Below are 26,766 nucleotides of genomic sequence, written 5' to 3'. Positions count from 1 at the left end.
TTCTACCTAATGGAGGGATTACCTACCTACTGGGATCTCTCCTGGGATTCCCTTCCTACCTACCTACTGGGTGCTTCCACCTTATAAGGGGGGAGGGGAGCATTACCTAACAACAACTGGGGAGATTCTATCTAAAAGCGGGGATTCCCTACCTACTGGGGGCTTCTACCTAATGGTGGGAGTGGATTCCCTATCTAACTAGTGGGGGCATATCTTAATGTGAGTGTCAGTGAGGGTCTCATGTTGGACTTTCGCCTAAAGCTTCACAAAGTCTAGCGTCACCTCTGCTGTCACATAACACATGATTGATATTGGGGAGTACTGGTATCGGGATATGCCTAAGTGTTACTTTTTCTGGAACCCCAGGCATAAGTGCATAGAAATGTCCTGAAGCCAAAATTGAAAGCCACTTTTCTGGGATCCCAAACACCAGGATAAGTCATTGTTAGGAAAGCCTTTGGATGCCCTATGAGAGACCCAAGGAACACTGAATATTCTTGTGCACTTGATCTATATAGAAACAAAATGGCAGCACTCACAGACTGAGAAGGTGTCTTATGATAAGTTCAGGAATACCACGTTTTTCTTCCAGGTTGCTTGCAGGCCAGACAACAGCCTCACATATAGATGCGTCCTGAAACCGACGCAGCTCAGACTTTTCTCCCCAGAAACTTCGGAAATCAGCAGCCTAGTTACAATGGAAGTGGAGGGAAGATTATACACATATCTATTCATGAGTTCATTACCTTTATAAATACTTAAAGGGGTACTCCGGACCTAAGATATCTTATCCCCTATCCAAAGGATAGGGGAAAAGGTGTCTGATCGCGGGGGTCCAGCCGCTGGGAACCCCCAATATCTCACATGCAGCACCCACCTCAGGGAGCTGTACACAGCGCTGCAGCCTCAGAGTCTGCCGGGTCACGACTACAGGGCCGGAATATCATGACGCCACGACAAAGCCCCCGTGTGACAACACGCCTTTTAATACCACATACTGTACAACATAAACTAGAATCATTTTAGAGATTAAACAAGTGTTTGCCAACTAGGGTGCCTCCAGCTGTTGAAAAACTACAACTCCCAGCATGCTGGGATTTGTAGTTGTGCAGCAGCTGGAGAAATCCTAGCTTAAAACAGCAAGTTAAACAGTTGAAAATGATCACAGCTTAAAGTGTACCTGTCATAATGCAAAATAAAATCCTAACCCTTATCATATACATATAATTTTATGCTACTCAGTACCTAATCCTGATCAGTTACATATAATTTTATGTTACTCAGTACCTAATCCTGATCATGTACATATAATTTTAATGTGTCTAGGACCTATATATCCGTAACAAAAAGCATTTATATCTTGCTCACTTGCTTTGTGTTCTTGGCTTCTGGAGGGGGTGTGTCCATCTGCTCTGAGTGGGAGCAGCCTGGCAGTCTGCAAATCACTGCACTCTGTAACCCTTTCCTCTCTGGGCAGTGTGCAAATCACTACACAGTAGTTTTTATGAATACATTTTCTATCTGTTCCTAATAAAGATAGATGCTAATCAACATAGCTTTCACTGTGTGTGTCATTCAGCTTTCACAGACTTCTGAATGTCTGATCAGCTTCTTTGTCATTCAGGAGTCAGAGAAAGCTTTGGTTGTTCAAGCATGCTGGGAGTTGTAGTTTTGCAAGTTTTGCATTGAAACAGCTGGAGCTGCAGTATTTATAAAGCACTGTGTTAGATCAGTATTGCCTTTAGCCGTTGCAAAACTACAACTCTCAGCATGCCCACACATCCTTTGTCTGTAGCTTTGTAAGAGTTGAAGAATACACAGCTGGAGAATACACAGCTCTAAATCAGAGTTTTACAAAGATTACACCCTTAGCTGTTGCAAAACTACAACTCCCATCATGGGAGTTGTAGTAGTTTAGGAACAGCTAAAGGCTGTAGTGGTGCAATGATGATCTGCTATACTGCATACCAACACACTTTACCGGCCAGTATTCAGTATGCTGCAAAATACAGAGTAGTCTGTCTGCATTAAGATAGATGACCCCTAGTGGCGGCTATTTTCATTTTAGATTTTTTAGTAAAATTTTATATTTTTTTAGATAAATGTATATATTTTTTTATTATGATTAGATAAATGTATATTTAAAAAAATTTAATCAGTAGTACTCCAAAATATAAAAAAAGTTTTTCATAATGACGGTGCCTCTTTAATTTGCTGTGCACCACTTATGCTCTATTGGATGGAGACCTGGGATGTGCAGGGTAGCGGTGAGTTTTTCATTTGTGCTATTTTACAGGGTTAAACCTATGTATAATGCAACCTTGTTAATGTTATTGCAGAGGAAATAAGCAGCTGGCCATATATGACCCTTGTAGCATCTGTGGCAGAGGAAAAGTTGTATTGCATCTCGCCTTTGTAATAAGATGATGGTCTGGGACTGCCAAAGCGAGAGCCACTGTTTAGGCTTGGTTAAAGTCTCCTAATTGAGCTTTTTATAGGAGCAGAAGAACAAAAAAACATGGCTGTGCTAGATGAGCTCCAGGCCAGATACCAATGACGCCTGACAAACCAAAGCGAATTGTAAGGGCTCCATCAGGTTTCCACTACAGTGCCCAGCATTTTACTGCATTAAGCTGCAGTATTTTGTTTTGGTACCTCCAACAGTCTCTATGTACTGATATGTGTAGATTCCTTAAGGGACTGGGCTGATCACACACCTTTACATTCCTAAATCCATCAGATGGGAGTGCATAGTTATGATGCGCTGGAGGTATGGGTGGGCTTATCGGGCTGGGGAAGCGTGAATAACTTACTATCCATACAGAATGTGCACCCCTCGCTTCCTTCTGACGTAGTCAGTACAGCGAAATCCTGGTGCCTATGTCAAAGGGGAAGTAAATTATTCACAACCCCGGCCCGGATATGCCCACCTATACCTCCAACGCATCCTAATTATGCATGCCCACTGGACGGAAACAGAATCACAACACTATTTTGCTTTATATTCAGGTAAGTGCAGGTGACCCAGTTTTCCCTTCTGTCTCACAATGAACTCCCCTCCTGAAAATAAAGCCAATGCAGCTATGATCTGTTTACCGTTGGTCTGGCTTCTGAAACCAACGGGACAGATAAAGCTGCGGCCAGCCAGACATTTCCCTTCTGTGTGATTTATACAGGCCTAGATGACATCCATATGCATCAATAAGGTAACTTCAAGGGGTCTTTGATAAGAAAATGTCATCTATGAAACAGGACTATTACTATTTCACCCACCTCTGGGTTATCTGCTGCTGGTCCTTTCTCTAAGACACTGGAAAAGAAATCAGGAGCAAGCATCAGTCCCAGGGTCAGGGAGCCGACGTCCTTAAGCTTTGCTGGTGTTTCTGTTATGTCCCACTGGAAAGAAAGGAGAGAAATTGAATAATGGTCACTAAAAACCCTGCTGCTATAAAAGCGTGTGAGGATAGTTCAGCAATGTTTAAGAACCAGTTGCTAAACTACAAGTACCAGCATGCCCAGACAGCCGAAGGCTGTCCGGGCATGCTGGGAGAACAAGTTTAGCAACCACTGGAGGCATCCTTGTTGGAATGCCGGGAGTTGTAGTTTAGCAACAGCTGAAGGATCCTTGGTTGGAATGTGGGGAGTTGAAGATTAGCAAAAGCTGGAGGAACCCTGGTAGGAAAATACTGCTCCACATTATCACCTTTTACTTTCAGTTTACCTCAGGCTTCTGTGGCAATGCATGTGACAGGAGGACCACCCGCTGGTCCAGGCCTTTCTTGAGGATAGACAAGATGAAGGGCAGAACGGTGGACACATAATCCCCTCCTCTGTCTAGAAGTTCATGCGACAACTTCATCTTCTTGCACGATTTTCGGAGGCTGCCCACTTCTGTAATGCTGAAACAAGACAAAGACGATCACAAAAAGTAGATTTTTTTTTTTACTTACCGTAAAATCTCTTTCTCTGAGCTTCTTTTGGGGGACATAGGAACATGGGGGACACATGACCATGGGTATATGCTGCTTGCCACTAGGAGGCTGCCAATAGGCAGAAAAACAAAAGAAAGTCGTCTCCTCCCGGCAGGATATACCTGCCTCCTGGCTCTGAGCATACCACACGTGACAGGGACAATCTGGAGGCACCAGAATCACCGAAAAGAGAGTGAAAAGAGTACAAGGAACCACGAAAGCGTCCACTTCAAGAGTCAGGGGATCACGCGACCTAGAGACGGAGCAAGGGACTTATCCGGAGTTCCCCAGCGGTGACAGATATGATGGAAGACCTCTGGATGAAGGGACCACTCGCCGGGGTCGGCGGTGGAGTGACTTAGAAAGTCTGGTTCCCAATTGTCGATCATGGGAATGTGAACCGCTGATATGGCTGGAACGTGAAGTTCCGCCCAAGATTGGATCTTCAACACTTCCCTCATGGCCGCTGAGCTGCAAGTGCCACCTTGGTGATTGATGTATGCCATGGCTGTGGCGTTGTCAGTCTGTACCCGTACCGGAAGACCACGTAGCTGGGAACTCCAGTGAAGAAGGCACAGGAAGATTGCCCGGAGCTCCAGAACATTGATGGGTAGGCTGGACTTCGATGGTGTCCAACAGCCCTGGACAGTTTCGTCCCAAAAGACACCCCCCCCCCCAGCTGAGGTGACTCATATCCGAACATGCCAATGGAAAGGCAGGAAGGAGCGGCCCGCCCGGAGGAGAGGAGACCGAAGCCCCCAAAGGAGGGAGCAGCGAACTCTGAGCGGAAGCCGGATCCCGCGGTAGAGAGATAAGGGGGATTTTCCCCACTGTGAGAGGATGGCCCACTGGAGAGGATGTTACCAAAACTGAACAATGGGAACTGCCTCCATGGAAGCCACCATCCTGCCCACAACAAACATGCAGGTATGGACAGGAATCAGACCCGGCTGCGAAGTATGCGAATCCCCAACAACAGCTCTTGGAGCTTGTCCTCCGGAAGAGTGAGTCGAGTCGCCACCGTGTCGAAGCAGATGCCCAGGGAAAGGGGGAACTCTGGCCCTCGAGAAAGGACAGGGTTTAATGCATACTCACCAACAAAGTCTTCAACCAGCCAGGGCACCTGCCTTAACCCCTTCACGACGAGCGACGTACATGTACGGCGCCGCGAAGTGTCACTTGGCGCGCGGCGACGTACATGTACTAGCGGTGATCGGGCCGGGATGACTGCTGTTATCTAACAGCAGGCATCCCGGCACATCGCCGAGGGGGGTCCTGAGACCCCCCCATGACCGCGATGCGCGCAAATCGCAGGTCAATTCAGACCTGCGATCTGCGCGATTCTGGGTCATACGGGTCACTGGTGACCCGGTGACCCGGAAAATAAGAGGGATCGTAGGTGTCCGAGACACCCTAGATCCCCCTAAAGGGATAGGAGTTTGGTGGCAGGGTTGCCACCCCTCCTATCCCTGCTATTGGTCGGCCGAGCGACCGACCGATAGCAGACCGGGGGAGGGGGGGTTAAAGTTTGGTTCCCCCGCTTTGCCCACCTATCGGTGTCCGGGCAAAACGGGGGAACCGTCCAGGGAGGGTCGGAGCCGAAGGTCCCTTACCTGGATCCCGGATCGCGATCCTCCATGCGGGGATCCCCCACGTGCAGCGGCTTCCGGGTCCTGCTAGGTGAGTTGTTGCCTAGCAACATCCGGAGGGCCACAGTTTACAGTGGTCTCTAAACCGTGGCCCTCCAGATGTTGCAAAACTACAACTCCCAGCATGACCAGACAGCTGTTTGCTGTGTGGGCATGCTGGGACTCGTAGTTTTGCAATATTTAGAGGGGTTCAGGTTGTAGATCACTAAGTGGTCTCAAACTGTAGCCCTCCAGATGTTGCAAAACTACAACTCTCAGCATGCCCAGACAGTAGTTTGCTGGCTGGGCATGCTGAGAGTTGTAGTTTTGCAACATCTGGAGGGCCACAGTTTTGAGACCACTGGACAGTGATTTACAACCTGAACCCCTCTAAATCTTGCAAAACTACATGTCTTGGCATGCTGGGAGTTGTACTTGCTTGCCTCCAGCCATTGCATAACTACATCTCCCAGCATGCCATTCCGCAATCAGTACATGCTGGGAGTTGCAGTTTTGCAACAGCTGGAGGCACACTGGTTGGAAAATACTGAGTTAGGTCATAGAAGCTAACTCAAGGTTTTCCAGCCAGTGTGCCTCCAGCTGTTGCAAAACTACAACTCCCAGCATGCATGGTCTGTCAGTGCATGCTGGGAGTTGTAGTTTTGACCCCCCTCCCGTGTGAATGTACAGGCTACATTCACACTGGCGGCAGATTACAGCGAGTTCCCCGCAGCAAATTTGAGATGCGGCAAATTTTCCGCCGCAGCTCAAACTCCTAGCGGGAGACTCAGTGTAATCTGCCGCCAGTGTGAATGTAACCTAAAAACACTACACTAACATAAAATAAAGAGTAAAACACTACATATACACACGTACACTGCCCCCCCCCACCCCCCTTCTCCAATAAAAATGAAAAACGTATTGTATGGCAGTGTTTCTAAGATGGAGCCTCCAGCTGTTGCAAAACAAAAACTCCCAGCATTTCTGGACAGCAATTGACTGTCCAAGCATGCTGGGAGTTTAGCAACAGCTGGAGGCACCCTGTTTGGGAATCACTGGCGTAGAATACCCCTATGTCCACCCCTATGCAAGTCCCTAATTCAGGCCTCAAATGCACATGGCGCTCTCACTTTGGAGCCCTGTCGTATTTCAAGGCAACAGAATAGGGTCACATATGGGGTATCGCCGTACTCGGGAGAAATTGCCTAACAAATTTTGGGGGGCTTTTTCTCCTTTTACCCCTTATGAAAAGGAACAGTTGGGGTCTACACCAGCATGTTAGTGTAAAAAAATTAAAAAAAATTACACTAACATGCTGGTGTTGCCCTATACTTTTCACCCCTCTAAATCTTGCAAAACTACATGTCTTGGCATGCTGGGAGTTGTACTTGCTTGCCTCCAGCCATTGCATAACTACATCTCCCAGCATGCCATTCCGCAATCAGTACATGCTGGGAGTTGCAGTTTTGCAACAGCTGGAGGCACACTGGTTGGAAAATACTGAGTTAGGTCATAGAAGCTAACTCAAGGTTTTCCAGCCAGTGTGCCTCCAGCTGTTGCAAAACTACAACTCCCAGCATGCATGGTCTGTCAGTGCATGCTGGGAGTTGTAGTTTTGACCCCCCTCCCGTGTGAATGTACAGGCTACATTCACACTGGCGGCAGATTACAGCGAGTTCCCCGCAGCAAATTTGAGATGCGGCAAATTTTCCGCCGCAGCTCAAACTCCTAGCGGGAGACTCAGTGTAATCTGCCGCCAGTGTGAATGTAACCTAAAAACACTACACTACACTAACATAAAATAAAGAGTAAAACACTACATATACACACGTACACTGCCCCCCCCACCCCCCTTCTCCAATAAAAATGAAAAACGTATTGTATGGCAGTGTTTCTAAGATGGAACCTCCAGCTGTTGCAAAACAAAAACTCCCAGCATTTCTGGACAGCAATTGACTGTCCAAGCATGCTGGGAGTTTAGCAACAGCTGGAGGCACCCTGTTTGGGAATCACTGGCGTAGAATACCCCTATGTCCACCCCTATGCAAGTCCCTAATTCAGGCCTCAAATGCACATGGCGCTCTCACTTTGGAGCCCTGTCGTATTTCAAGGCAACAGAATAGGGTCACATATGGGGTATCGCCGTACTCGGGAGAAATTGCCTAACAAATTTTGGGGGGCTTTTTCTCCTTTTACCCCTTATGAAAAGGAACAGTTGGGGTCTACACCAGCATGTTAGTGTAAAAAAAATAAAAAAAATTTACACTAACATGCTGGTGTTGCCCTATACTTTTCATTTTCACAAGAGGTAAAAGGGAAAAACGCCCCCCAAAATTTGTAACACAATTTCTCCCGAGTACGGAGATACCCCATATGTGGGCGCAAAGTGCTCTGGGGGCGCACAACAAGGCCCAGAAGGGAGAGTGCGCCATGTACATTTGAGGTGATTTGCACAGAGGTGGCTGATTGTTACAGCGGTTCTGACAAACGCAAAAAAAAAAAACACACCCACATGTGACCCCATTTTGAAAACTACACCCCTCACGGAATGTAATAAGGGGTGCAGTGAGAATTTACACCCCACAGGTGTCTGACGGATCTTTGGAACAGTGGTCCGTGAAAATGAAAAATTTTGCACAGCCCACTGTTCCAAAGATCTGTCAGACACCAGTGGGGGGTAAATGCTCACTTTACGCCTTGTTACGTTCCTCAAGGGGTGTAGTTTCCAAAATGGTATGCCATGTGGGGGTTATTTTGCTGTTCTGGCACCATAGGGGCTTCCTAAATGCGACATGCCCCCCGAGCAAAATTTGCTCTCAAAAAGCCAAATATGACGCCTTCCCTTCTGAGCATTGTAGTTCGCCCGTAGTGCACTTCAGGTCCACTTATGGGGTACCTCCATACTCAGAAGAGATGGGGTTACAAATTTTGGGGGGTCTTTTCTGCTATTAACCCTTGCAAAAATGTGAAATTTGGGGGGAAACCCACATTTTAGTGAAAATTATTATTTTTTTTTTACATATGCAAAAATCGTGAAACACCTGTGGGGTATTAAGGCTCACTTTATCCCTTGTTACGTTCCTCAAGGGGTCTAGTTTCCAAAATGGTATGCCATGTGTTTTTTTTTTGCTGTTCTGGCACCATAGGGGCTTCTTAAAGGTGACATGCCCCCCAAAAACCATTTCAGAAAAACGTACTCTCTAAAATCCCCTTGTCGCTCCTTCGCTTCTGAGCCCTCTACTGCGCCCTCCGAACACTTTACATAGACATATGAGGTATGTGCTTACTCGAGAGAAATTGGGCTACAAACATAAGTATACATTTTCTTCTTTTACCCCTTGTAAAAAATTCAAAAATTGGGTCTACAAGAACATGCGAGTGTAAAAAATGAAGATTTTGAATTTTCTCCTTCACTTTGCTGCTTTTCCTGTGAAACACCTAAAGGGTTAAAACATTTACTGAATGTCATTTTGAATACTTTGGGGGGGTGCAGTTTTTATAATGGGGTCATTTATGGGGTATTTCTAATATGAAGACCCTTCAAATCCACTTCAAACCTGAACTGGTCCCTGAAAAATTGCGAGTTTGAAAATTTTGTGAAAAATTGGAAAATTGCTGCTGAACTTTGAAGCCCTCTGTGTCTTCCAAAAGTAAAAACTCGTCAATTTTATGATGCAAACATAAAGTAGACATATTGTATATGTGAATCCAAAAAAAAATTATTTGGAATATCCCTTTTCCTTACAAGCAGAGAGCTTCAAAGTTAGAAAAATGCAAAATTTTAAATTTTTTCATCAAATTTGGGGATTTTTCACCAAGAAAGGATGCAAGTTACCACAAAAATTTACCACTATGTTAAAGTAGAATATGTCACGAAAAAACAATCTCAGAATCAGAATGATAACTAAAAGCAATCCAGAGTTATTAATGTTTAAAGTGACAGTGGTCAGATTTGCAAAAAAGGGCTTCGTCCTAGAGGTGAAAATGGGCTCCGTCCTTAAAGGGTTAAGCCAGCTCAGCTGGCAAACAGGAGCAAATGGGGGACCCGGACCCTAGGTCACGTCGAGGCGCTGTCGCTGGCGAGGAGGGGTTAATGGCCCATCCAGCAATGCACCATGCCCCTAGCTTGCAGGTGGGGGGGAGGGGGGGGGGGATCAGGCAGCATCATGCTCCAGTCGCCCATGCTAGAGAAAATAACAAAAGGAAAGAAAAACTAAACTTTAGACTGAATCTAGGGAAAAAACAAACGAAACACCAGACTTGTGCCTGCCTCCGGCTGACAATAAGCTAAAACTGAGTTGTTCAGAGCCAGGAGGGATATATCCTGCTGGGAGGAGCTGACTTTCTTTAGTTTTTTGCCTCCTAGCGGCAAGCAGCGTATACCCATGGTCCTGTGTCCCCCAATGAAGCGCTCGAGAAAAGACATGCACAACATTACAATACGACGATCCATGCAAATTGATGCTTTAATATGTTGTCCATTCTTCTGCACAATGAAGTTCGATTGTATATTACAAAAAAATTAATTATTATAAAAAAATAATAATATATATTAATAATAATAATGAAAGAGGTGTCAGCAGAGAGCACCGTGGTCAGACAGAAAGGAAATTCAAAATAAAAGAACTTCCTGTGGAGCATACCGCAGCTAATAAGTACTGGAAGGATTAAGATTTTTAAATAGTCTGGCACCAGTTGATGTAAAAAATAAATAAAAAAAATGTTCTTCAGTGGAGTACCCCTTTAAGAGTGCAAGATAGATTTGTGCTGCAGTTTAGCTATTGCAGGATTACCTACACCCATACTAGGAGGTGGATGCCATCTATATGTGCGGTTTTTCACTTGGCAGTTGCAGTTCTAATCTAGTATACCTCGCAGAGGATTTATGGCTAACACTTACGGCTCCTATTCCATCTCCACTCCGGTGAGGCCGTTGTTCCAGCAGAGCTCTCAGTGACGTCACACGCCAACTCCACGAGGCCAAGATATTGGAGCACATCAGAGAACCGGTAAACAGCTCTTGTCCCAGATTGGGTACTAACGTGGACTGCCTAACAACGGATATCGGTGAGCGCATAACCCTTACTCTTAAAGCGCTTCTATAATCCTGTGCACACAGACGGGCAGCTTAAACAACAGGTCCGGTGCAGTCCGGACCAGCTGCTATCATCACCGGCAACATCTTTAGTCAGCGCCTGCCAGCGCAGACAAATATCGGCACTCATAGTCCACAGACTTTCTATTCTACTCTGCTGGAACTTTTACTATCTCTGCCTTCAGAGGATACCGCAATCCTGATACACTTTCATTTCAGAAGGACAATACTGCAACATTGTTTCATAACAACGGCCATTCACAATGATTGCCATTCATCTTTATTGAAAGAACAGTTTTGTGATACATTACTAAGTGACATTTATATCTTTACAGTGAACCATTTATTGCTAGATATTTTTATCTGCTATATGAACCCACATTAGAGGCATCAGTAATTATTTTAGTGTATTTTATTTTATTGTCTGATCCCCCATAGGGCCCTGTGAGGGGATCTTCTTAATAATACCACAATTTTTATAATTAATGTGATATTATAATAAATATTACTGTTAATTGAAGCAAGGTCTGTTCCATTCATTATAAATACTATATACACTCTCCTTGAGGTTTTGGGTAAACATTTTTGCTATTGAACTTTTTCCTCTCGCACCTAGGGTATAGGTGCCTACCCAATTTAACCTCGGATCAGTGTATTAATTGTGAGCTGCCCTTATCCTTTTTCTTTAGATTAGTAAATTACTTCTATTAAAACATCTTAATCCTTCTAGTACTTATTAGCTACTGAATACTACAGAGGAAATTCTTTTCTTTTCTTTAACTTTCTGGCACCAGTTGATTTAAAAAAATAAAAATAAAAAAAAAGTTTTCCACCGGAGTACCCCTTTAACCCCTTAAGGACCAGGCCATTTTACACCTTAGGACCAGAGCGTTTTTTGCACATCTGACCACTGTCACTTTAAACATTAATAACTCTGGAATGCCTTTAGTTATCATTCTGATTCCGAGATTGTTCTTTCGTGACATATTCTACTTTAACATAGTGGTAAAATGTTATGGTAACTTGCATCCTTTCTTGGTGAAAAATCCCAAAATTTGATGAAAAATGTGAAAATTTAGCATTTTTCTAACTTTGACATATACATATACAATATGTCTACTTTATGTTTGCATCATAAAATTGACGTGTTTTTACTTTTGGAAGACACCAGAGAGCTTCAAAGTTCAGCAGCAGTTTTCCAATTTTTCACAAAATTTTCAAACTCACTATTTTTCAGGGACCAGTTCAGGTTTGAAGTGGATTTGAAGCGTCTTCATATTAGAAATACCCCACAAATGACCCCATTATAAAAACTGCACCCCCCAAAGTATTCAAAATGACATTCAGTCAGCGTTTTAACCCTTTAGGTGTTTCACAGGAATAGCAGCAAAGTGAAGGAGAAAATTCACAATCTTCATTTTTTACACTCGCATGTTCTTGTAGAACCCAATTTTTTTAATTTTTACAAGGGGTAAAAGGAGAAAATTTATACTTGTATTTGTAGCCCAATTTCTCTTGAGTAAGCACATACCTCATCTGTCTATGTAAATTGTTCGGCGGGCGCAGTAGAGGGCTCAGAAGCGACAAAGGGATTTTTGGAGAGCACATTTTTCTGAAATGGTTTTTGGGGGGCATGTTGCATTTAGGAGGCCCCTATGGTGCCAGAACAGCAAAAAAAAAAAACACATGCCATACCATTTTGGAAACTAGACCCCTTGAGGAACGTAACAAGGAATTTAGTGAGCCTTAATACCCCAAAGGTGTTTCACGACTTTTGCATATGTAAAAAAAATATATATTTTTTTCACTAAAATGTGTGTTTCCCCCCCAAATTTCACATTTTTGCAAGGGTTAATAGCAGAAAAGACCCCCCCCAAAATTTGTAACCCCATCTCTTCTGAGTATGGAGGTACCCCATAAGTTGACCTGAAGTGCACTACGGGCGAACTACAATGCTCAGAAGAAAAGGAGTCATATTTGGATTTTTGAGAGCAAATTTTGCTCGGGGGGCATGTCGCATTTAGGAAGCCCCTATGGTGCCAAAACAGCAAGAAAAAAAAAAAACACATGGCATACCATTTTGGAAACTAGACCCCTTGAGGAACGTAACAAGGAATAAAGCGAGCCTTAATACCCCACAGGGGTTTCACGACTTTTGCATATGTAAAAAAAAAAAAAAAAAGTGTGTGTTTCCCCCAAATTTCACATTTTTGCAAGGGTTAATAGCAGAAAAAAACTCTTGTGAGTATGGAAATACCCCATGTGTGGACATCAAGTGCTCTGCTGGCGCACTACAATGCTCAGAAGAAAAGGAGTGCCATTGAGCTTTTGGGAAAAAAAATTGTTTGGAATGGAAGTCAGGGGCCATGTGCGTTTACAAAGCACCCCATGGTGCCAGAACAGTGGAACCCCCCACATGTGACCCTATTTTGGAAACTACACCCCTCACAGAATTTAATAAGGGGTGCAGTGAGTATTTACACCCCACTGGCGTTTGACAGATCTTTGGAACAGTGGGCTGTGCAAACGAAAAATAAAATTTTTCATTTTCACGGACCACTGTTCCAAAAATCTGTCAGACACCTGTGGGGCGTAAATGCTCACTGTACCCCTTATTACATTACGTGAGGGGTGTAGTTTCCAAAATGGGGTCACATGTGAGTATTTTTTTGCGTTTATGTCAGAACCGCTGTAAAATCAGCCACCCCTGTGCAAATCACCAATTTAGACCTCAAATGTACAAGGTGCGCTCTCACTCCTGAGCCTTGTTGTCCGCCCGCAGAGCATTTTACGCCCACATATGGGGTATTTCTGTACTCAGGAGAAATTGCGTTACAAATTTTGGGGGACTTTTTTTCCTTTTAACGCTTGTGAAAATAAAAAGTAAAGGGCAACACCAGCATGTTAGTGTAAAAATTTTTATTTTTTTACACTAACAAGCTGGTGTAGCCCCAACTTTTCCTTTTCATAAGGGGTAAAAGGAGAAAAAAAAAACTCAAAATTTGTAGTGCAATTTCTCCCGAGTACGGAGATACCCCATATGTGGCCCTAAACTGTTTCCTTGAAATACGACAGGGCTCCGAAGTGAGAGAGCGCCATGCGCATTTGAGGACTAAATTAGGGATTGCATAGGGGTGGACATAGGGGTATTCTATGCCAGTGATTCCCAAACAGGGTGCCTCCAGCTGTTGCTAAATTCCCAGCATGCCTGGACAGTCAGTGGCTGTCCGGAAATGCTGGGAGTTGTTGTTTTGCAACAGCTGGAGGCTCCGTTTTGGAAACACTGCCATACAATACAAGACGACCAGGTAGCCGCCCTGCAAATCTGCGAGGCCGAGGCTCTATTCTGGAGAGCCCAGGATGCCCCAACAGAACGGGTAGAATGAGCCACAACCCTGAAAGGAGGAATCTTCCCCTTACAGCGATAGGCTTCCGAAATGTCAGACCGAATCCACCTAGAAATGGTGGCCTTGGAAGCAGGTTGTCCCTTGAGACGACCTTAAGGACGAAAAAGAAATCACACTGACGAAACGAAGAAGTGGTGGAGAGATAAGACCGAACAGCCCGAACTACATCCAGCTTGTGTAGTAAGCGCTCCTTAGGATGAGAAGGAGCAGGACAAAAGGACGGGAGGACAATGTCCTCATTGAGATGAAATGCCGAGACCACCTTAGGCAAAAAGGAAGGATCTGGCCGGAAAACAACCTTGTCCTGGTGGATCACCAGAAACGGAGAACGTCAAGAAAGAGCTGCCAATTCAGACACCCTCCGGATGGAGGTGATAGCAACAAGAAACACCACTTTCCAAGAAAGGAGGCGGAGAGACACCTCTCTTAGGGGCTCAAAGGGTGCACCCTGGAGGGCACTCAAAACCAAATTCAAGTCCCAAGGGGGAGAGGGCGACCGATAAGGAGGAACAGCGTGCGCCACTCCTTGAAGGAAGGTCCGGACATGAGAATTAGAAGCCAGGGGCCACTGGAAAAGAACAGCAAGGGCCGAAACCTGACCTTTAAGTGAACTGAGAGACAACCCCAGTTCCAACCCAGACTGTAAAAAAGAGAGAAGACGGGGAACCGAGAAGGTTACCGTGGAGAAGTCCTGAGCTTCACACCAACGAAAATAAGACCGCCAAGTACGGTGGTAAATTCTTGCGGAGGAGGGCTTACGAGCCCTGAGCATGGTGTGAATGACTTGGGAAGAGAACCCGCGGGCCGTCAAATGCAGCGACTGTAAATTGGGGTGGCAAAGAGGACCCTGAGAGAGCAGGTCCGGACGGAGAGGAAGGCGCAGTGGAGCGTCGTCCAGGAGCCTGACTACGTCGGCGTACCACGACCTTCGGGGCCAATCTGGAGCTACCAGAATGGCGGGGACGTCCTCTGCTTTGAGCTTCCTCAGCACCCCGGGAAGGAGCGGAAGGGGAGGGAACAGATAGGGTAGGGCAAACCCCGCCCAAGGAATCACTAGGGCGTCCACGGCCAGAGCCTGAGGGTCCCGGGACTTGGACACAAAAGGAAGGATCTTCCGATTGTGCCGGGACGCGAAGAGGTCCACGTCCGGAAAGCCCCAGAGGTCGCCGAGCTGCGCGAAGACCTCTGGATGTAGAGACCACTCACCGGGGTCGGGTGAGGACCGACGGAGGAAGTCCGCTTCCCAGTTGAGCACTCCCGAATGTGAATCGCCGAAATGGCCGGAACCTTGCTTTCCGCCCAGGTGAGAATCTTGGTCACCTCGGCCATGGCTGCCGAGCTGCGAGTGCCGCCCTGTCGATTTATGTACGCCACGACCGTGGCGTTGTCCGACTGAGCGCGGACAGGACGGGACTGAAGACGGGACTCCCAATGAAGAAGACAAAGAAGAATCACCCGTAATTCCAATATGTTTATCGGAAGAAGGGTCTCCCGGGGAGACCAGAGTCCCTGAAACGTCCAATCCATGAACACGCTGCCCCAGCCCGACAGGCTGGCATCCGTTGTAACAACCTGCCAGTGAAGGGGAAGAAAAGACCGCCCTTGGAGAAGAAGGGGGGAGCGGAGCCACCAGAGCAGAGACTGACGGACCCTGCGAGGGAGAACAATCTGACGATCAAGGGACAGCAAGGGACAGAGGAGACCTGTTCCATCGAGAGAGAATCGCCAGTTGAAGGGGGCGGTAATGAAACTGGGCAAAGGGTACGGCCTCCATAGTTGCCACTATCCGACCCAGGACTTCCATACAAGTGCGGATGGAGACTGAGACCTGGGTCCGAAGGGAGCGGACCCCCGACCGAAGCACCAGACGTTTGTCAGGCGGAAGACAAATTCGGGCAGAGGCCGTGTCAAATCGAAGTCCCAGGAAGGTTAGAGACTGGGTAGGACGGAGGACTGACTTGTCCCGGTTGACCATCCACCCAAAGCGAGTCAGAGTGTGGAGAGTGACGTCCAGATTCTCTAGAGTCTGGGCTCTGGTTGGAGCCTTGATGAGAAGGTCGTCCAGATAGGGTATCACCAAGATTCCCCTCGACCGTAACAGGCCCATCACTGGCGCAAGGATCTTTGTAAAAACCCAAGGAGCCGTGGCTAGACCAAAGGGGAGGGCTACGAATTGAAACCGATGATGGCGTGGAAATATTGGCACATGGAGGTAGGCATCCTTGATGTCCACCGATGAAAGGAACTCCCCTTGTTCCAGGGACGTCACCACCGAACGGAGAGATTCCATTCGGAAGTGGCGGATAAGAAGGTGACGGTTGAGACGCTAGAGGTCTAGGATTGGTCGCACAGAACCGTCCTTCTTGGGGACCACAAATAGATTTGAATAGAAACCCCGAAACCGTTCCCCTGGAGGAAAGGGAAGGATAACCCCATGGAGAAGCAGAGACTAGAGAGCCGCTCGAAATTGCTTCGCTAGGGGAGGAGACCGGGGGGCCCGGGATAAAAAAAAAAAAAAAAACATACCTCGGAAGGGAGGCGAATTCGATTCGGTAACCGTTGGACACCACGTCCCTGACCCAAGAGTCCTGAATGTGTGAGGTCCAGATGTCTCGAAAAAGCAAGAGACGATCTCCCACCCGAGAAGAAACCGCGGGTGGGGGCCTCACTTCATGCAGAAGTGGGTTTGCGGTTGCCTGATTTGGGCGCAAAACGGCCCGGTTGGAGTCAGACTTCCAAGACGGGCGTGCCCGGAACGAGGGAGCCTTCTTGTCTCGCGCTTGCCCGGACCCTTTGCTGAAGCCAGAGGTCCGAAAGGAAAAGGACTTCCTTTGGGAAGTAGGGCAAGCCTTATTTTGAGGTAACAAGGAACTCTTACCTCCCGTTGCCTCAGAGATAATCTCATCAAGGAAAAAGACGGCCACCCGTAAAGGGAAGCTCCGTGAGAGACCTTTTGGAAGCGGCATCCGCATTCCAAGCTTTAAGCCACATAGAGCGGCGGAGAGCCGCTAGGTGACCCACAGCAAAGGCAGAACAACGGGCTGACTGCATGGAAGCTGCGCACAGGAAGTCCCCAGCTTTAGAGCATTGGAGAGCCAGAGCAGATAGGTCCTCTGGGAGGGGATCCCGCTAAGATATCCTGATGGAGCTTTTGGCACCACTCTGACAAGGCCTTGGACACCCATGTCGAGGCGAAGATGGGAAGAAGAGAAGATCCAGCTGCTTCAGAGGCAAACTTCGCTAAGGATCCTACCTTCTTGTCCGTGGGATCCTTGAAGGCAGCGGCATCTGCCAGAGGCAGTGTAGTCGCCTTAGAGATCCAGCCAATAGGAAGAGAGGGGTGTGCCTGAAGCAAGGCACTAACTAATTGACCCCTTTTTACTGAAAATCGCGCCCACGGCACTGATTGGAGGCTGCTTCGCGCCTCTGAGAGCTCCCAGCCCTGTGGGCGGAACTATAGACTGCCGAGAAGAAACTGTAATGGCGCCGGCTCCTTGTCCCGAGTGCACATGTCAGCCGCATATGCGCTCGGGGGAATAGAGCGGGCGGCCTATACGCCGGCAGAGACTGCCGGAGAAAGTGAAAGTAAACCGGCGCTGGTAGCGCCCGGCCCGTACCAGCGTCGCGGCTGTCAGCCGCATATAAGGCGCTGTGGACATAGTCGCACTAAAACACACACACACATACAGTGAAGTGCCCAATGTAAGACATATATTACATGCCCCCTCAGGTGCCACTGCTCCCCCAGAATAAAAGTGCAGCCCCTGTATAAGCCAGCCCCATAACCTGAAAGGTGGGCCAAAAACAGGGGGTCTCCAGAGGTTGCAAGTCCGTACCTACGGAGAAAAAGGGAGGAAATATTTACCTCAGTCAGAAGAACTTACCTAATGGAGACTTTAGTGAAGTCTTCAGTCAGCTTTAGTTACCTGCATCACGCCTAGCTACTATGCGCGAGCGAGGCGAGGAGGGAAATAGGGGGACCCAGACCCATGAGGTACCAACTCAGGCGTTGACCGTTGGCGAGGGGGGGGGTGAACAGCGCATATACGCAATGCACGTCCCTATACTAGGAAAACAAAAAATCAGAAGACCTGGTCTGGAGAATTCCAGACCATGTCCACCTCCTTCAGACACTAAGCTTAAACTGATTAGCTCAGAGCCTGAAGGCGTGTATATCCTGCTGGGAGGAGCCGACTTTTTTTTATTACCATAGTGTCACGCCTCCTAGAGATAGCAGCATACACCCACAGTCTGTGTCCCCCAATGGAGCCGATAGAGAAATATGCTATTTTGGACTTTGAAATCTTTTTGAGCGTACGCCATTGACCGTGTGGTTTTATTAACGCTTGGAGCAATCAATCGCCGGTTGGACGCAACGGAGACAGGTGAGGGGACCTCCGCTCGCGTGCTAGCTGATCGGGACATTGAGATTTTATCGCGGTGGTCCCGATCAGCCTGACTGAGCTGCCGGGAAGCTTTTAATTTCATCGCCGCGTCTAAAGGGTTATTAGCCCAGGGTCCAGGCTATCATTAGCCGCTGGGATCGACCCGGTATGACGCGGGGTCACGTCGGGACCCCACGTTATATACCCGGACCGGGCGCAGGGCGTACAGGTATGCCCTGCGTCCTTAAGAGGTTAAAAGTATAGTTTGGTGACAAGTACCATTTAAGCAAATAGTTAAGCAAGTAATGGAAAGTTTCGAAGAAGTAAACACATGCAAACTTTTGCAAGGTTTCCTATTCATGTCCGGGACAGAAAAATCACTATAAAAAAATCCAATGAAGTTGCAAAAAGTTGTCAATTGTTCCCTTCTCGATCCATAGGGGGCACTACAGGCCTTTGCAGTTAACAAGATAAAACATATGGCTGCCACACTTACTGTAAAACGTGATCAAAGGTTCTCACGAAAGGCTTGGGCATCATAAGGACAAGAAGAAAGCCATTGGTGTCGGTGTCATCTAGGATCCTGAGTGATTCCTTGGCCTCAAACTGAATCTATAGGATAGAAAAACAAGCGATCACTGGGAGCGGGAAACATTTTAGGCCTCCTTGGTGTTATAGAACAACATATCCCAGCAAAACAGAAGGAAACTACCAAACTGTGGCCCTGCAGATGTTGCAAAACTACAACTGCCAGCATGCCCTGTCTGAGCCGGCTGGTTAGTTGTAGTTTTGCCTAGGGTCGGCAAAAATAACACTGAGGAGTCTCCCAATATTTCACCTGTTTGTACTTGGCAGCCGTCATATCCGCGCAGAGATTCACAACTCCCAGAGGATCCACAAACACAACCCCGAATGCCCGATGAAAATCTTCTATAGAGGGCTATAGAAAAAAAGATTATGGACATTAAAGTAGCACTCTCACTTTACTAACTCCAATGACATAATAGCTGGACACCAGGGCTACAATTAATCCTTTTTTTTTTTTAATCGGTAGTTTTTATTTTTACCCTTTTGGGGTAGATCGGGCTTTTTGACAGACTCTCATAAAAAAAAATTCTAGGCTGAGATTTACAAAAAAACACTATTCCAGCATTTTTTTTTACATTTATGCCATTACCATGCATACCATGAATCAATACTGTTATAAATAAACCGGCAGAGGACACAAGACATATCAGTATGTCCTGGCTGCCTGGTACTTTTTAAATGATATTTATTAACATTTAGTAAGATCAATACAATATCACCAGAGTGGATGCCGTCAATCCACCCCGGTGTTTCACAGTATATTACAATGGTTTTAAAAAGGTTAAGAACTAGTAAAAATGCACAAAACCATTGGCCAAACACCTCCAAATAAATATCCACAGTTGGTAAAATTTGTAATCCACGGGATGTATAGTGATGATACAGAAAGCAGCTTTTCTTAGTGTATGAGGGCAGCGCTGGAACACCTTGGCCGTGTGCGCTGGTGTGAGCGCTCCTGCCGACTCTGCTGACACATATACACTCTGCAAATAAGCGAATATTGTCAGGTCAGAGAAGCGCTGGAGTCTTTTGAATAATGTCCACTACATCAGCCTGATGCTGCGCGCACTGCAGTGAGTGATTATACAGGCTCTGCTGTTAGGTGATTGCAGCTGGGATAATGCCGGGTCAGAGGAGCGCTGCAATGTGGTGAGAGTGCACCCCTGGCAACTGGTAATAGTGGGTGAGACAGTATAGCACAACTCGGCGGTCGGCAAAAAAGGTAAAATAGTCTGTTCACTCACCCACTTTGACACCAGGGAGACGAAAGTCCTCAGATTACAGGTCCCGCAGCGGCAGCGTGCTGACTTTAGACGGGGGAGTCTGCTTTCAGACAGACAAACCCCGCTGGCATGTGGTATCCTAGCATTTCTTTGCTGGATGGATCCTCGTGGAATAGTGCACTCACTGATGGTGTGTGAGTGAAATCAGGTGGATGGTCCGTAGATCAAGGCTTACCGGTACCGGACTTGGCAGCGAAACCGCCGGAGCGGTTGCCAGACTTCCAGGAAGAAGTTGCCTTGAAGGAAGGGTCTTTTCGAGCTTGGGAGGGCGCCTGTTTGGGAGGAAGACCCAAAGCAAATGGTCGAAAGGATCGAAAGGACGCCGCCTTCTGACGGGGATCGGAGCGACGAGACTTGTTCTGCGGAAGCAGAGAACTCTTACCTCCCCATAGCTTCAGAAATAATTTCATCAAGCCGTTTTACAAAAAGCCGGGAACCGGAGAAGGGCAGCTCTGTTAGAGATCTCTTTGAGGCCGCATCAGCATCCCAGGCTTTCAGCCACATAGAGCTGCGAATGGCAACCAAGTTACCTGAAGCGGACTCCAAGGCTGCAGAGCAGACATAACAGCAAGTGTAGATAGTCAGCAAAAAGAAAAATGAAGCAATCACACAAGTTCTGTGTCGCTCTAGGAGGAAGCCGGAGCAGGAGATAGGCTGGAGTGCCGGAGCTGAGGAGACCAGCAGCAGCTGCTGTTCACGTAGCAGAGGAGAAGAGGGGAGGGCTAATTGTTCCAGGTGGTAGGTTCTCTCAGCCCAGGACATCCCTCATTGGCGGAGAGTGACCCCTGCGCAAGCAACCATTGGCCGGCAGCAAAAAACGCGGGCGGGGAGAAGCTCCGGCCCCGACCGCCACCATCAAAGTAATGAAGGAAAAATAATGGCCGCGCGAGAGCAGCTGCGGACAGCATCCAGGGTCCGGCGAAAGTAAAAATGAAGGCCGTGCGATTGCAGCGCAGCTGCGCCCGGCATAAAAGCAGAGCTTCAAGAGTAAGCAGTACCGGGGAGGGGGAGGAGACTGCCCCGCAGAACCCCAGAAGGACCCCCCAACCCCCTAGTGCAAATAAAAAGGAGACAAGTCCCCCTTTTTGTCCTCACAGGAGACCCCGCGATAAGGGGCTCCCTAGAAAAACATAGAGAGGAGGAGGGGGGAATATACAAACCCTATCTCAGCCAGCATTTTAAACACCTGCATCACGTCAGGCTGCAACAGCGGGAGGAGCAGGGAGAATATGGGGACCTGGACCCAAGGTGCAGCCCCAGGCGCTGGCTGTTGGCGGGAAGAGGTTAACGGTGCATACATTTATGCCCCATGCCCCTTAGCCGCAAATGGGGGGACATGTAGCACCATGCTCCTGAACCCCCACCTAAAAACAAGAAAATAAAAGGATAAAAGAACCTAACAGGCCCTAACTATAAAAAAAAACACTAGGACACCAAGCTAAAACGGATTATCTCAGGGTCAGTAGGTGGGGTATATCGTGCCAGGAATGGACGACTTTTTCTTTCTATGCCTAGTGTCAGGGCCTCCTAGTGGCAGGAGCATATACCCACGGTTCTGTGTCCCCCAATGGTTAGGAACCGAGAAATTTAATTTTTATACTTTATTATGTGGGCAGCCATATTGCCTGAGCTTTCTGCACAGCATTTAGAGATATGCTTTACTGCAGCCCCGTGGACATTCGAAACAATAAACTGAGGGGATGCTATTGACTCCTGTGGAAGATATTTTTAGGCATGCTGTGTACCTTGTGCTTAGGTTAGTGTGCTATTGGGAAAGGAGAGGAGCTGTGACTATCACTTATCGTGAATGGCCTGATCCCATCGTATCTGAATACTGTTGTGACCTTTTACAGTAGTCTGTGAAATCTATGTAAACAAAAGGAAGGATCTGCCAGTCAGCTAAGGAGTCAAGTGCGGTGCTGCGCACTTCTGCTGCAGCTTATAATTAGCGATCGCAGCCGGTCTGGGAAGTAAGACCCGGTGATATCAAAACTAAGGAGGAGACTGCTGAGAAGTTTGTTCTAAAGAACAGGAGGTATCCATATATTATGAAGCTTAGTCGTCAAAGCTAAAACTGCAAGATGTCACAATTATTTTATAGTATAGATCGATGTTTCTCAACCAGGGTGCCTCCAGCTGTTGCAAAACTACAACTCCCAGCATGCCCGGACAGCCTTTGGCTGTCCGGGCATGCTGAGAGTTGTAGTTTTGCAACAGCTGAGGCACCCTGGTTGGGAAACACTGGTATAGATAATAAAATTAGGGGAAAAAATTTAAAACATAAAAACATTTTAAGAAAATATGTTCATCATAACTTGATTTAGACGTTGGGTAATTTTCGGATGATTTTTTCCATTTATCAAAAGCTACTTGTGGAAGTCAGTGCAATATCTGATGTCCAGCACTAGAGGTCACTGTTATAATGGCTTCCATTTAGACATGTCAGAAGTTGTGATCGGTTGGGGTCCGACTGCTGGGACCACCACCAACTGCTAACACAAAGAGACAGAAGCTCTCTCCTTGTATTTCTGCTTGGTTTTTCTCACAAATAAAAGACTTCACAAAAGTGCCCCGGAGATGAGCCTGGGGGACAGATGCCTGATTACACTCATTATTAGACCTTGTGGATTAACATAGCCACAGCTATGCCCTACAGTTCCCAGCCCTTTTGCACACTCTTGTGATAGATTGTGACCACTGAGTAAAGTTACTACAAACCAGTAGTTGTAAAAATCTTTTTTAATTTTAATATGGTCACATGTCACTCACATCAGTTCTTTGCAGGACAATCTTGCAGCAGAAACACTTACCAAGGAAGAGTCTGTGGATTTTGACATTGTAATTCCATTGACTGTCAAATCTGTACTGGCTGTAGAAAAACAAAAGGAATAAAATAAATAATAATATAAAAATAACAATTTATTGTAAAATTATCCAAACCATAAGGACCCAATTCACACTATGTATTTTTCTTTTTAGTGCAATTCACTCAGGAATTCCGCTCAGAAATTACAGTGCAACAGCTTCCCATTATTTTTAATGACATTCTGCTGCACCATTCACACTGCAAATTTCCCAGACTCTGGCATCCGCTCGGAAATGAACAGCAGTCTTTCGAGATGGAGCATTTTCAAGGGGTCCTAGGGCAGGCTTGTTTTGCAGGTGCCCACTGCAGATGGAATCTCCGCCCGGAATATTTCAGCATAAAGTATGTGGCATCTGTCATCACTGGCCAACAACAAAGATACAAAAGGCTCTTAAAGTAACCCTGTCATTAACAAAAACGTTTTATATAATGTAGAAAATAACATTATGAATGCGTTCACACTGCAGCTCTGCAAAAATATGCACGTGTGAACGTTACCTTAAGAGTAGCAGGGATGTGGAATTCCTAGGCATTCCTCGGTGCCTAGGCAGTTCCGGGCACCGAGCAGGTGAATCTTACCTGACAAGCGCGGCGGCGCTCAGCAGTCTGTATGGAGCAGGCTCCCAACTCCTGCTCCATACTCTGCAGCCCCTGGCTGTACTCAGTAGCCAGGGGCCTCCGCTAATAGCCAGCATGCAGCGATCGCCGCGGCTGGCTATTAACCCTTTGGATCGCCGCTGTCAAAACTGACAGTGGCGTCCAAAGGGACATGTGAATGCTCCCTGGTGGGCTAGTGGGGTGGCTCCCCCCCCCCCCCCCCCCCCCCGGATAGGGGATAAGTTATAGATCATGGAGGATACGAGCAATGGGACAAGCAGGGCCCTGCGCACTGAGGACAAGCAGGGCCCTGCGCACTGAGGACAAGCAGGGCCCTGCGCACTGAGGACAAGCAGGGCCCTGCGCACTGAGGACAAGCAGGGCCCTGCACACTGAGGACAAGCAGGGCCCTGCACACTGAGGACAAGCAGGGCCCTGCACACTGAGGACAAGCAGGGCCCTGCACACTGAGGACAAGCAGGGCACTGCACACTGAGGACAAGCAGGGCACTATACACTGAAGACAAGCAGGGCTCTGTACACTGAGGACAAGCAGGGCCCTGTGCACTGAGGACAAGCAGGGCTCTTTGCACTGAGGACAAGCGGGGCTCTGTACACTGAGGACAGGCAGGGCTCTGTACACTGAGGACAGGCAGGGCTCTGTACACTGAGGACAAGCAGGGCTCTGTACACTGAGGACAAGCAGGGCTCTGTACACTGAGGACAAGCAGGGCTCTGTACACTGAGGACAAGCAGGGCTCTGTACACTGAGGACAAGCAGGGCTCTGTGCAGCAAGGCTCTGTGACACGCTCCCGGCTTACACAGCAGGCTGATTGACAAGCAGGGCTCTGTGCAGGCAAACAGGCATTTTTTCACCTAAAAATATATAAAATTTTAACCAATGTATATACATATAAGGGTGTTATATACGACAGGTACACTTTAAGACCACTTTAAAAATAAAAAAAAATAAAAACACATGCGTTCTCTGTAGGGCTGAAATGATTAATTGATATTATCGATAAGAGTTCATAATGGAAATTGTTGTTGAAGTATTTCCATTATCAATTTATCGGTTGTTAGGGGGCATGGCCTCAGTTAATATGGGGCGTAGGCAAGTAACATAGTATTCCTACTCTTTTTAACTACTGCCCTAAGTTAAATGCCCCCCTTCGTCTCTCCTTACCCTCCAGTGCCATCTCTAACTTTTTGGTGCCTTTTTGAAGAAGCAGCTGGACTGCAATATCTGCAACCTACCTCCAGCACTGAGAAAGCGGCAATGAGTTTAGTCTGGAAGCAAGCGCCGCCTCCGGTGATCGCGGGAGCCCCCCCTGTACATCCTGAAGCTCCTATCTCCATCCTGTGCTTTGACAGATCTTCCTGGTGCAGGGAGGACGGCCATCAATAAGGTCTGTGAACTACTCCTCCTCCGCTCATATGTTAACCCTTCAGGTGCTGTCCCCTGTCTTTTCTTCATGTTAACTTTTCAGGATTCAGTCCTCAATTTCTCCTGTTAACCCTTCCCTGGTCCCCTAATTTATTTTTTTATTTTTATCCGGTTAATTGAACCAATAAAATTGGCCAACTAATCGATTTTACAAATAATGTTTGGTTGTAGCCCTTGTTCTCTGCTTTGTGGCAGTATTTATGGATGGAAAAAAACAGACTTAAAGCCGAAAAAAAAGTCTTTTTATTTGCTATTTATGGCTAAAAACTGCCAATTTTACAGTGTGTAAACATAGCCATAAAGATGTCATCTCAATCAAAAGTGAACTAACTAGCGACCAACAGAGGTGAAAATGAAGCTTTCAGTTTAGCACTTAAGTTAAGAGGGGTTGTCCAGAAAAAAAAAATTAAAAGGGATCTTATTTCTTCCAAAAATAGTGCCACACTTGTCCTCAGGTTCTGTGTGGTATATTTCCTTTAGGAGCCCTCAATGGTATTATGACTTAATCATACCTAAAAACTGCAGGGTGTTCCTCAGAACCTGATGTCCATTCATTGCCTTGTTGATTTTATTCTTGGAAAGCAGATAGGCCACGAGCATCGACGCCACAAAGCCATTAAAGCCGCCATAACCCTGTAAAAATGTAATGAAGAAAATATTCATATATGTAGAGAAGTAGAGAACAATGCATGATGGAACAATCAGGGGCTACAGGCAGTGTTTTCTAACTGTTGCAAAACTACAACTCCAAGCATGGTTGGGAAACACTGACCTGAGGCTTACAATCAACCACCCATTCCCCACTAACCCTCATTATACCTTGTCAAGCTGCCGTTGCCGTAACCAGACTTTCAGGACTGAGATTCCATCTTTCATGCCAGGGAAGTCGGACATGCAGCTAGACAGGTGGTGAAAATGCTGCTCCATAGCTAGGTCACACAGGACAGTGTTATTATAGTGAGGGGTGGGCGGATCATTGGCTCCCTCTACAGGAGAAACGAGAAACACGAGACATGAACACTGCAGAATTTCCTAAAAAAATCAGCTCAGCAATTCCATTCCATTGTTTTCAATGAGATTCTGCTGCACCGTGCACACAGGAGAATTTCCTTGGAGGAAACATCTGCCATGGAAATTCATATTACGGCCCCCGCAAAAAGAATTTAATTATTTCTGTGGAATCCACTCAGATATGTATTGCCGCCTATGGAGACGGCATATCTTTAAGCGGTCCTAGTGCCGGCATGTTCCCTGGGCATGATAACTGAGACCCCAATGAATAAAAACCTTTGACTAGGAGTTGTCCAATGGATAGGGTATAAGTGTCTGATCTCAGCTAGTCTGACTACTGGGACCCCTGCAATCTCCAGAATGTGGGTCATAATCTCTCTGTGCACAGAGCAGGATCGACACCCCCTCCCCGTGAACTCTCTATGAGAGCACAGGATATACTCAAGCGCCGTGCACAGGTAGATTCAGGCGCCAGAGTTTCCTGGCG

The 26,766-nt window shown here is 46.9% G+C and overlaps 1 protein-coding gene across 2 annotated transcripts in view; it reads right to left on the bottom strand.

Annotated features, from left to right (window-relative positions):
* NOL6 (nucleolar protein 6) overlaps positions 1-26,766 on the bottom strand; it is an 85,164-nt gene that overhangs the window by 50,957 nt on the left and 7,441 nt on the right. For both annotated transcript variants that reach the window (XM_056542715.1, XM_056542724.1), the window contains exons 7-14: positions 26,088-26,254; positions 25,781-25,901; positions 23,168-23,226; positions 19,325-19,426; positions 18,983-19,098; positions 3,722-3,899; positions 3,274-3,396; positions 540-688 (exon numbers count right to left, since the gene is read on the bottom strand). In XM_056542715.1, coding sequence (XP_056398690.1) covers positions 540-688; positions 3,274-3,396; positions 3,722-3,899; positions 18,983-19,098; positions 19,325-19,426; positions 23,168-23,226; positions 25,781-25,901; positions 26,088-26,254 — 1,015 coding nt within the window. The remainder of the gene's footprint in view (positions 1-539; positions 689-3,273; positions 3,397-3,721; positions 3,900-18,982; positions 19,099-19,324; positions 19,427-23,167; positions 23,227-25,780; positions 25,902-26,087; positions 26,255-26,766) is intronic.

The sequence above is a fragment of the Hyla sarda genome, chromosome 1 (genome assembly GCF_029499605.1).
Source record: "Hyla sarda isolate aHylSar1 chromosome 1, aHylSar1.hap1, whole genome shotgun sequence".
NCBI lineage: Eukaryota > Metazoa > Chordata > Amphibia > Anura > Hylidae > Hyla > Hyla sarda.
This window is presented reverse-complemented; position numbering and strand designations above follow the sequence as displayed.